The sequence below is a fragment of the Equus przewalskii genome, chromosome 7 (assembly GCF_037783145.1).
Source record: "Equus przewalskii isolate Varuska chromosome 7, EquPr2, whole genome shotgun sequence".
Lineage (NCBI taxonomy): Eukaryota > Metazoa > Chordata > Mammalia > Perissodactyla > Equidae > Equus > Equus przewalskii.
In genome coordinates, this window is record NC_091837.1 from 6,162,238 (window position 1) to 6,174,771 (window position 12,534).

The following is a 12,534-nucleotide window of genomic DNA, read 5'->3' on the forward strand; positions in this document are numbered from 1 at the left end:
GCCAGCCCCCTTGATTTATTTTTTTATTTTTTGTTGTGGTGTCATTGGTTTATAACATTATATAAATTTCAGGTGTACATCATTATATTTTGATTCCTGTGTAGATTACATCATGTTTTTAGAGTCTAGAGTTCAAAGACTCTGTGAACACACCACTTTCCACCTCCAATTCTCATCCCATTTCTTGTCTCTCACCCCTCACTCTCACACTTCACTTAGGTCAACACTGACTGCTAGAGGTCCGGGGTCTCAGAGCTTCAGAGAAGAGGTTTAAAGATCACCATGCCCAAGAGCTGGTTCTGATAGCGTGCCCCACCTCCTCAAGGCTGATCATTAACCCAGAACTTATATAATGAAAGGGCCATCCCAGGGCTGAAGCAGGCACCTCCTGTAGCCATGGCCAGCACGTTAAGCCCCAGCACCATGACTGGAACCCCAGAGCCACCTGCGATGTCACAGCTCATCCAAAACCCTGCTGACCTCTCTGTCATTGTCATCTATTTCGTGGTGGTGATGGCTGTTGGGCTGTGGGTATGTAGGAGACCAATGGGGTGTTTAGGGTGGGCACATGACTTGGGAATAAAACATCTGAGGGAGGGAAAGATGTGGTGTGACGAAGCTGAGAGAGCATCAACAGCTGTCACAGATTTCATTGTCCCTTTCACAGAATCATTTTCTTTTGTGTGACGTAAACAAAGCTTACACTGAGTTAATTTATTCTCCTAACAACTCCATCATTTGAACAGAGCGAGCAGTGGGAACTTCAGACTTAAACAGTTCGGGATCACCAGCACCGGGCATAATGAATAAAGGTGTTATTTTTATTATCTTACCTCTTTTATTTTCCTTTGTCATTTGTTCACTTTCTAATTTAGTTGAGTTGGATACTTAATTCATTTACATTTACTCTTTTTAGTAATGGGTGTGAGGCTTCAAATTTTCTTCTAAAAACAACATTAATGATTCGTCACATTGTTTTCATAAATGAAAATAAAGAGAAACTAAGACAGAGGTTGAGGAATATTATTTCTTAAAATCCCTGTGCTTCTATGAAACTATGATTTTTGAAGTCCTTTAGAAATTGATGCTATATCACCATTTCCAGGAAAACGTTTTGCCCTGTAGGGCTGCTGGATGAGGTCACTTCCCTCAGCACCTGGCAGAGCCTCTGGAGCATCTTGGGTGCATCTGCTGCGGCTTGACCCTCATATGTCTTCTCTTCTGCTCAGGCGATGCTGAGGACCAACCGGAACACTATTGGAGGCTTCTTCCTGGCTGGGCGAGAAATGGTCTGGTGGACGGTGAGTGGGTCAGAGTTTCCTGAAGATAAATTTCATGGGTGTGTGTGTTTAAGAATAAAGAAAGAAAACATTGGGAATGCTGAGAATTTTTGATGTGCATTGGTTAACTTACCTGCTGGTGTCTCTTTTCCTAAATCCCTGACCTCAGGTCTCTGCCCTGTAGTTTCAATAAATTATAGTGTGTCACTGACTATAAAAGCACGTGTAGTGTGGCACTTAAGGAAACACAGTCCAGCTCTGCTTCATGTTCTTTTTCCTCGGTCCTCATCAAGAATCTTCTGCCTTGGCTCCTTAAGATCCCCCAGCACATTCCTTCCTTGCTCCCAATCCAAAGCTAGTGCTGCTCCTCTTATCTGGATGAGCCTTCCCCTCTCTGCTCTCCTCCTTCAAAACTCAACTCAAGCCCTGCTTCATCTGCACTCCCACCTGAATGTCTAGTCCTCTGCTCTATGCAGTTATGATAGCGGATATGTGTTCCTTGTGGTGATGTGAATGCTGATGACTCTTTGATTCTTGCCCAGTTGGTGTCTTTCTTGCTGGGCTTTAATGCCTGGCCTCCTTGACCAGAGTCATATTGCTGCATAGAACTTCTTCTCTGAACCCATAGTGTCAGCAGTGGGTTGGGTATACAGTGGGTGCTCAGTACATGGTTCCTTCACAGATTTTCTGACTAAATAGTAGGAAGGAAAGTAGAGATCGGGAAATGACCTGGCTAAGGTGATTGAAGCAGACCAACTGCAAGCTCATAATGGATTTTCACTTGGAATGTCCAACCCAACATTGCCTTCTTAGGACTGTTTTTGTGAAACATGCAAGGCTCAATCAATCCTATAGCCACAAATGAAATCAATCCCATCCCCTGGCCCCAAACACCTGGATAGAAAAGGTGATTTTACAGAGGGCTGAAAAGGTGGGAAAAGAAGAAGAGGCACTGCAGGGGTTTCACACCCCAGTGCTGTTCTGTGAGGACTAGTGCTCATCCATGCCCGCTCAAGGGATCTCGCTTGATCTTTGACTTAAGAACAGTAGACAATGTGATCGAGAGGGAGGTGGCTGAGAAGAGGCTCCTCAGGGCCAGAAGGATGAAGAGGAGCTCCCTTCTACCCAACTTTGGGATCCTTGAGGCTGGTTGAAGGGGCCAACAGAGGGTCTGGAAGTTCTTGGCCAAGGACAGGTTCAACCCAGAGCATTCAAATAGGTAGATTAACGTTCTTCTAAGCCAGGAATGAGAAAGCTTTTCCATAAAGAGCCAGACTATAAGTATTTTAGAGTTTATGGGCCATAAAGTTTGTTGCAACCACACAACTCTGCCGTTGTAGCATAGAAGCAGCCACGGTCAATACGTAAAACCAACAAGAATGGCCGTGCTCCAATAAAACTATTTATAGACACTGAAATTTGAATTTCACATCATTTCACATTTCACAAAATATTGTTCTTCTTAAGATTTTTTTAACCATTCAAAAATATAAAAGACATTAGCTTACCAACCATACAAACACTGGCAACTGGTTGGATTCCGCCCATAGGCTGTAGTTTGCTGGTACATGCCCTAAGGAGTAGTGACAGAAAATCCCAACATTTATCTGTTTTCAAGAAGTCTGATTTGGGTCTTTTAACTCTGATCCTAGTCTGTCCTCTTGGATTCCAGATGGGTGCCTCTCTCTTCGCCAGTAACATCGGCAGTGGCCAAATTGTGGGGCTGGCTGGGACAGGAGCAGCTTCAGGAATCGCCACTGCAGCATTTGAATGGAATGTAAGTGACATCATAGGCTTTTTCCTTTAAATCAAACTTATATCCAGGTACGTTTTTCTGGGAGTCTGTATAGGATAACTCCTCTTTGGTTCAATTTCTATTTTTCCCTCTCCTAACCCACTCCTCGTTTGAACTTCAGGGCCTTCCCTGTGGCCGCAGTCTGCCTGGGCCAATCCAGTCACATTATTACCCACCTCTGAGATTTTGCTCAAGCAGTTTTCCCATCAGGAAGTTCATTTCCGTACAATTCAATCTCCACTTTCATTTGACATCCTTGATTATTTTAGCTCTCACTTGTATCTCTCCTCCTTGAGTTATTACACTGTGCGTCCAGCTCTGAATTAGGTGCAGGGAATAAAAGATGTAAAAGCAATGGTCTCTTCTTTTGAAAAGCTTACATCCCAGGGGGAGAGACAGATATGTATTCACTACCAAGGAGAAAGTACAGAGAGAAACATGCATGGATCATCGCGAGATCTCACAGGAGAGACATCCAGCCTAGATGACGAGTGGGGCTCGGCATGTGTCAAGGGGGCTTCCTGGTGCTGATGCCAGATAGAAGGATAGAAACTGACCAAGAGGAGCCTGATCAAGGAAGTGACAGCAGAATAAGGAGTGATTGGTTTAGAGATAGTAAGTAGAATCTACAAGACTTTGTGAATGGGTTCCTAATTGTTTTATTGCCATTTCACCAGTAGAAGCTATGTCCCCTTAATTAGACTCTAAATTCTTTAAAGACAGGTATGATGTCCTCTCGTGTCACTCACACTGCCCCACCATCTAGCACTTGGCTGAACAGGTGGTGAACGTGCCATAAATATTTCTTGACTTGCCTGAGTTTTTTCTCTTCTTTTCTCTTATCCTTTCTCGTGTTCCCATGTCCATGTATATGCATATCAGTCAGAGGGAGATGCTTGTATGGAAGACAATTGTATCCTAGTGAAAATGTAGGCAGACCATCCCCGGATGGACTCAGAATGTGACCTGAGTCATTACAAATGCCTGCAACTCTTCTTTGTTGAAGATTTTGCCCCTAGTTTTACTTTAATATATCAGGGACTCCAGAATGGACCCAGCCCCCGGATATGCCCTATGGCCTTAGTTTTGCATTGATAGTGTCATGGACTCCAGAATGGAACCAGCCTCTGGAACCACGGACAAAATGCCCTTTGGCCCTAGTGGGTGTGATTACCAGGCTGCCGAGAGCCAGGCTGCTCCTCTTTTCACCTGTGAACTTGGGCTTCCTTAATCTCTATGAGGTTCAAGTTCCCCCTCCATAAGATAAGAATCACTATGCTTATCATGTCTGCCTCACCTGTGACAGCAGCACAGATGATATATGTGAAGTCTCTTTGTAAACATTGCATATCAATGCAAGATTATATGATTATCATTATCATATGTGGCAAGACTTGGGGGGCACTGATAGTAGTCTTCTATCTCCAAATTTCTTGTTTATCGCTTTGTCACTCTGTATACAATTCCTGCCGTTCAGGGATAATTCCTTTTGGCAAAGACTGTGTGACCTTCCAGTGGTCCAGCTGGGCTCAGATCTCTTCTGTCCATTTTTCACCACACATCTTTTGTCACATCTAAGCCCCAGGAAACCGTGGCCTCTGAATCATGGAAACAAGACAGGAATCCACAGCTGTCTCAGCATCCTAATTGGTTGAGTGGGACAGAATTCAAGCAAACATATTTTATTTTCAGACTCAGATGTCATGAGGTGATAAGGCCCACAAGCCAAGCCTGTTTCACTTTATACTCTTTTCTCGGTTTCTCCTAGGCCTCACTGCTGTTACTGGCTCTAGGGTGGTTCTTTGTCCCCATATACATCAAGGCAGAGGTAAGTATCTGCAGATGTTCTCAACACACCTGTCAGGCATTCATTTATTTACTCATTCTTTCTGCCCAATCCTGAAACCTGGGTAACAGCATTTGTCGCAGAATTTCTGGGCTTACATTTACAGAAATACACAAAGTGCAGCCAGATTGCTCTTGAAAATGGCTGCAATCAGCTGTCCTCCTGCAGGTCACTATTGTGAGGGTTCCCATTTTCCCACATCCTCACCAACACATCGTATTCTCCTTCATTCTACTCTTGGCCATTCCGACATTTGTAAAGTGGTTTCATTTTTTAAGTAGGGGTAGGATACACCACAGCTATGGCGGCCCCTCTTCAACCTGGGTGCTGCCAACTGACTGGTTGTCAACCGACTGTTCTGCCTCTCTGAGCCTAGCTCCTACATTTATTCCTTCTGCTGCTGGCGCTCTGACCATGGGGTGCTATATCTTGGGAGAACTCCTGGGATGAGGGTGCTCACAGGCCCAGCCTTCTGGCTAGTACCTCTGCAGGTCGCCATATAATTCTCCTTTGCTCGTCCTGGGTCCCGTCTAGTTCTAGGCTTAAACAAGCTCTGTTGAAGGATGCTGTACTTAGTGCAAGCACCTCGACACAGAACTTATGCATGTGTTCTTGGATGTGGCTTCCATCTTTGAGGGGGTTCCACACAGTTTCTGAGCCACCAAGAGTTCCTCTTCTTGTTTTTGATAATATCATATGAATAATTATTTAACATTCTTTTATACGGGCGGAGATTAAATCATGAACTCCATCTGCTAGGAAGAAACCAGAAAGCTGCACTTTTTATGCTACATATCACATAGTTGACCTCCTATTTTTCTGTAAGTAGGGAATTAGTGCCACGTTCTTCCTTTTAATAAAGATAATCCTATAAATACATACCCAAACGCATATTTGCAATTTATTTGATTATCAACTTATTATGTAACCACAACTGTGGTTCATTATTTACAAGTAATATTTTTTTACTAGACTGCAATATTATTGGTGAAAATAATAACAATTATTTGCTGAGTGTTTGCCATGCATTTAGTGTTGTTGTAGGCGTTTTACATCTACCTTCATATTAAACCCCATTTCACAGATGAGAAAAATGGAGGTTCGGAGAGATTGCCCTTTGCCAAAGGTCACACTTCTAGTAGATGTTGACTCTGTGAACAAATCCCAAAAATTCTGATTCCAACACCTGTGTTCATTCCAACCTTTCTGCTCTCCCAAGAGACTGTGCCTTTCTCATCTCTGTGTTTCCAAGGTGCCACGTACAGTCACCTGCCCACAGGTGCTTAGTAAATGTTGAATAATCTGAATGTGCTGGGCTCTGAAAGTGGATCCCTGTTGCCGTCTGTCTCTGCAGATGATGACCATGCCGGAGTATCTGAAGAAGCGGTTTGGTGGGGAGCGGCTCCAGATCTACCTCTCTGTCCTCTCCCTCTTCATCATTGTCGTCTTGAGAATCTCAGTGAGTTCAGTGCTCCTGGCATTTTAGCTTCATGAGATTGCTTGGATGGGGCTAGAGCGCTAAGAGCAGAGAACTGGGTGTGTAGATATTGACAGTCTTTATGTGTCAAGCCATATGGATGTCTTGAACTACCTGGGCTGTCTCTACCGAGTTTTTATGGAAAAAAGGAGCATCAGAGACCATGCATCTCTAGAGTAGAAGAATTACAAGTCATAAGGGGTTCAAGAGTATAAACCTACACTTTCATTAAAGAAATGAAAAAAATGGATGTACAGAAAGAACAAAATGTCTCACTCAAGTAACACAGCTATTTGTAGTAGAAAAGTCGAGAATTCTCTAGTCTCCTGCCTTTCCACTGCACAGTAACCACCAGTCTAGGGTTATATCTTCATTTTCAGCTTGATTTTCTGACATGTGAGACAGGAGGAAAGTGCTTTGTATGATTATACTGACTTGTCTTTATTTCATCTAAGACCACTCCTATAAAACAGATGTTGCAGGTAAGTGTTAAAAGAATTCTAAAGCCTTTTAAAAGTTAAATTCCTTGGAGCTAATCATTGAGAAAAGAAGAAACGGATTTGAAGATTCAGCAGCATGTGTAGAAAACAAAGAAAGAGGGACTCACTTACTCCTCACGTATTGGTGACTAATGAAATAATCTCCCACAAGTTTATGGCCCAGGCAGTTCATGAGAGAAAATTAACCCTCATTATTGCTCTTCTGTTGAGCTGAGTTGTTGCTGGAAGTAAACCAGCTGCTTAGATTAGATGACATGAGCCTTCCTAACGCAACGTGAGCATTTCCCAGCACTCAGTGTATTTTGTTGAGCTCCGTGCTGGTGGTAATAAAGATTCCAATGTGCTAGATGTTCACCATATGGTTAAAGATATAAGAATTTTAAAAATAAAAACATTTAACATTTTATGACAACATATGCAAATATATATATTAAAATGCAGACTTTAATAGAGTGTGTGGACAAGTACGGGAGACATGCTATCGACACGCAGGAAATGAGGTGGTCCCAGCTGAGTGGAATTATTGGAGATTCTCCCCATTGCCGGGGGCGGGAGGAGGAGGGCAGGTGTAGCCTGCAGGTGTCCGGGGCTTAGCACGTGCATGTTCCATAAGTGGGCAGGACTCCGTGATCTTTTAGTTCTCTTCTGGCTCTGACATCTAGAGATCTATGGTCCTAAAGAGCATAAACAGGGAACAGGAGGAGAATGATAGTGGCCAAAGGGCCCCCTAGGGATGGAGCCTCCAGGAGTGGAAGGTTCCTGGTAGTGGGGAGGGGATGGAATGTTGGAGAGCTGAATGGAGGACCCAGAGCATGTGTGTGACTGTGCAGGGTGTGAGGTCAGCTGGAAACATACAGAGGTAGGAGTCCATTTTTACCTACAAAGTTATGATTTAAGTGATAATACAGACGGTCTCCAACTTACAATGATTCAACTTAAGATTTTTAAAGTTTACGATGGTGCAAAAGTGATATGCATTCAGTAGAAATTATACTTTGAATTTTGAATTTTGACCTTTTCCTGAACTAGCAATACACAGTGGGATAATTTCTTGTGATGCTGGGCAGTGGCAGCGAACCACAGCTCCCAGTCAGTCACATGATTGCGAGGGCAAACTACCAATACACTTACAATTATTCTGTACCCATACAACCATTCTGTTGTTCACTTTCAATACACTGTTCAATAAATCACCTGAGATATTCAACACTTAATTATAAAATAAACATTGTGTTAGATATTTTGCCCAACAGTAGGCTAAAGTAAGTGTTCTGAGCACGTTTATGGTAGGCTAGGCTAAACTATGATGTTTGGTAGGTTAGGTATATTGAATGCATTTTCAACTTACAGTATTTTCAACTTATGATGGGTTTATCATGATGTAACGCCATCGTAAGTCAAGGAAGATCTGTAATAATTAATCTTGGGCACGACCTTTTGTGTACTACTACACTCTGATAACAGATTCTGTCCTGGTTACTTATTAAATAGATCATTATGAGGAGTTGGACAGAACAGCTTTCACAGACCTCCCCTGCCCCAGGTTTGAGAAAATTCACCTTGTTCACTGGTTCTCAACCTCTGATAATACACATACAGACATGCACCAAATAATGACGTTTTGGTCAAAGATGGACCACATATGACGGTGGTCTCATAAGATTAGTACCAATAGCCTAGGTGTGTAGTAGGCTTCACCATCTAGGTTTGTGTAAGTACACTTTACGATATTCGCACGAGGACGAAATCACCTAACAATGCATTTCTCAGAACATATCCCCATTGTTAAGTGTCATGTGATTGTATTGAGAATCATTGCAGACATGACATACATTTACCCCTAAATGTTTCAGTCTGTGTGCCTTAAAGACATCGAAAACCACACTGCAAATTTTAAAATCAGGAAATTAACTTTGATACAAACTATTATGTAATTTACAGACCTTGTTCGGATATTGACTGTTGTCCTAATAATGTCCTTTAATAGCAAAAGAAAATCCTGGATCATACAGTGCCTCTTTTTAATGAGAAATATTTTATAGTCATTGTAAATGTAATTAATTCCATTGAATTGTACACATTAAAATGGCAAATTTTATTTGTACATATTTTACCACAATAAAAAATCATTGGCAATATAACCTACTTACATATAATTTCAAAACCATCAATTTAATGCTTTAATTGTACGATATAAGAGAAACAAAAGTCAAGGAATTCATAATATGATAATGTGTGTTTTAACAAGTAAATGATTAGGCATTAATACACAAGTCCTAATACTGTGGTTAAATACTTACCTTCCCCCTCCATGAGGATCAGTATGAATCTGACAACTATAAATGCAGACAGACACAGATATGTTTTATGGCAACTCAAATAGAGTAAGTGGCATCACAGTAGGTGATATCTTTTCTGAAATGGCAACAATTTTTTTGTTAATATCCAATTTTGTAAAAAGTACAATCTTCTTACAATTTACACGGTTGTTGCATTCCTTGAAAACCCAGCGACAACAAAGTTGCAGACAGTACTTTGTGTTTGTAACTCAGAGTTAGTTTCTAGGCTCAGATAATCAAGAACAGGCTTTTCACTAACACGAATGTCTGGTGAGATGACAAAACAATAGGTTTTATTTCAAATCTTAGGGGGAAAAAGCAATCATCTCCGGCGACACCATTTCCAAACTCCAGTTCTACAAAGAAATCTACCTCTAATTCTTCTGATTCTGAATCCTGCCACCTTATCCCTCTTCCTCACCTCACTCATGCTTTCCTTTCCCTTAGATTCCATGATTATCCTCATAATCACCCTTCAGCACATAGACGCCATTCTTTGTCTATCTCCCCTTTCACTGAACTCCCTTTGCAAAACTCCAACCTTGGTTGAATCCAGCTTCCAACTTACTCTGTGCTACACCTGGGGATTTTACTTCTGTGTTTCTAACATGCTTATAGGCTATTTTTCAGACAATTTTTGTGGGTTGTTTTGTTTGTTTGTTTGTTTGTTTTTTTATGTGGAGCCTGGGAGGATCAGAGTTGAAGGGGCAGATTCAAGTGGGACTACTACAAGTTTGTGTTCAAGTAAGGTCAGGGCAGCTGGGAGCACACTTTGGGGGTACAAGTGTTCAGGCAGAGCTAGGTAGATTTGAGAGCCCTCTGCCAGGCTCTAAACCCCAACCAACAATCCTTTCGCCTGTTTCTTATAATTTTTACCCTTGTCGTCTTGGTGACTATTCTAAACTATCCACAACTTCTTTACCTCCTGGACCTCTGCCTCTTATCAGAAAACCTCACCTCCTACTTTATACAGAAAATCTAGCCATGAACCACACATCCCTCCACCCACCCAAAAAAATCTACTTTTGCCTCATTTTTTCCTTCTTCCCCCAGCTCTGAGGATGAAGAGTCTTCCTTTTCATCAAAGGTCAACCACTCAACCTGTCCTACTCTTGATCCCATCTCTTCTCAATGTCTCTGGCTACTTGCTTCATAATTACTCCCCACCATCATCTGTTACTTCTTGCTTTCTACTACCCCCAAACGTGATCAAGTATCTTCCTTCATAACAATAACCATTGCTTTACTCTGTCTACCTACTGCTCTATTTTTTTTTTATTGTTCTCTCTCTGCTGACAGTCATGAAAGAGCAATCTTGTGTAGATATTGCTCACTTTCTGTTCACTCACTCACCATTCCTCTGTATGATCAGTCCAATAACTGATCCTCTGGGGATGAGATCTGGCTTCCAAGGACTTCATAACTGGATAGCAGGGATGACATATGAAACTATAGTAATCAATGAAGAGCTCAGCAATGTAGTGCAGACTCAATGCTGGGGAAAATTTAGCAGGAAGTACCTCACTCCCCACTGAAGAGTCTACAGCCAGAGTTCTTGGACACAGGCTCAGTCGGACGGAGGGTTTGGATGGAGGGACAATCTAGATGTGGAAACTACAGGTGCAAAGACCCAGAGTTAGAACTGACATGGCATTTTGAAACGTTAAGTCAAAACTGTTGTGTGGACTAAAGCATGTTGTAAGTGTTGATGTGGTTGTGTTGTCCTCCCATGATTGGACCTGTAGATGCTTTCTTTCTTCACAAGTCTTGGACCTCAGCGTAGGGTTGAAAGCCAGGGTCCTAGGCAGCAGCTGGTAGAAATTCACCTAGTCCGTCATCCTTTGTCAATATTAGAATTCTAACTCTACATAACTATACAAAGGGATCCTAAAATTGATTTGGCCCAAACACTTCTTTTTACAGCTGATCAAGTTGGAACCCAGTGAGGAGAAATTATTTATCTGAGCTTACACCATGAATTAGTGTCAAAGCCAGCACACAGCCCAGTTTTCCTATCCATCAGTATGGAATCTTTATTTTTGTGTGGGTAGTAGTATATGCAACATAAAAGTGCCCAAAACATAAATGAATAGGTCAATCGCTTATCACAAAATTAATGCCCATATAATCAAGAAGTCCCTCTGATGATTCATTATAAACACTACTCCCTCCTTCCCTTAAAAACAGCTACCACCCTAATTTCTAACACTTCAATTTAGTTTTGCCTCTTGAATTTTACATAATTGTGACCAAGCAGTATGTATTCTTTTGTTTCTGGCCTCTTTTTGATCAACATTATATTTGTAAGATTCATTCATATTTTTGATGAAGTTACTCATTTTCATTGTTAGAAAGTATTGCATTGTATGAGTATACCAACTTTATTTATTCTACTGTTGATGAACAAACGTGGTTTCTACTTTTTAGCTATTATGAATAGTGCTGCTGTGAACATTTGGTGTGTGTCTCTTAGTGCCCTTGAACATGCATTTCTGTGTGCTCCAGGAGTCTAATTGCTTGGTCATATGGTAAACATCTATTTGACATTAGTGGATAATCCAAAACATGTTTTCAAAGCATTTAAATTTACATTCTCACCAGCAGCATTAAAGGTCATATTGCTTAATCTACCTGTCAACATTTGTGTTGTCTGCATACTTTCAAATTTTAGGCATTCTATAAGCTTGTGTTGATGTCTCATCACAGCTTTAATTTGCATTTCCTTCTATTTCCAATGAGATGGAGCATCGTTACAAGAAGCTCAGGTGTTTATTGACCATTTGGCTATATTCTTTAGAAACGCCTATTCAGTTTCATGTTCATTTTTAAATCGAGTTGTCTTGTCTCTTTCTTATTCTTTTGTAAGAGTGTTGGCCCTTAGTGGGTTATATCTTCTCCAAATACGTGGCTTGTCTTAGGGTAAACAGAAGTTCCTAATTTTGATGTAATCAACTTTAGCAATCTTTTCTTTTTGGTTGATGCCTTTTGTGTAAGAAATCTTTCCCTATCCCAAGGGTAAGAAGAAATTCTACTATAATAACCTCTGTTCTTTGTTCTTCCTTCTTCTCCCCTCTCCTGTCTTCCCCCTTCTCTCTCCTCTCCTCCTCTCTTCTTTTTCTCTTTCTCCTCCTCTTCCTTCTTCTTCTCCCCCTCTCTCCCTTTCTCTCTCTCACATTTTTAAATGATTTGAGATTGTTACATATATCAATGCCCTTTATCCCCAAATAATTCCATATAAATTTCCCCTAGATTTAACATTCATTGATGATTCTAGAATCATTGGCGGTTCTATTCAAT

The 12,534-nt window shown here is 41.3% G+C and overlaps 1 protein-coding gene across 1 annotated transcript in view; it reads left to right on the top strand.

Annotated features, from left to right (window-relative positions):
- Positions 1-1,286: 1,286 nt before the first annotated feature.
- SLC5A4 (solute carrier family 5 member 4) overlaps positions 1,287-12,534 on the top strand; it is a 33,347-nt gene continuing 22,099 nt past the window's right edge. Inside the window, exons 1-4 of the mRNA XM_070626886.1 lie at positions 1,287-1,301; positions 2,953-3,057; positions 4,844-4,903; positions 6,276-6,384. Coding sequence (XP_070482987.1) covers positions 1,287-1,301; positions 2,953-3,057; positions 4,844-4,903; positions 6,276-6,384 — 289 coding nt within the window. The remainder of the gene's footprint in view (positions 1,302-2,952; positions 3,058-4,843; positions 4,904-6,275; positions 6,385-12,534) is intronic.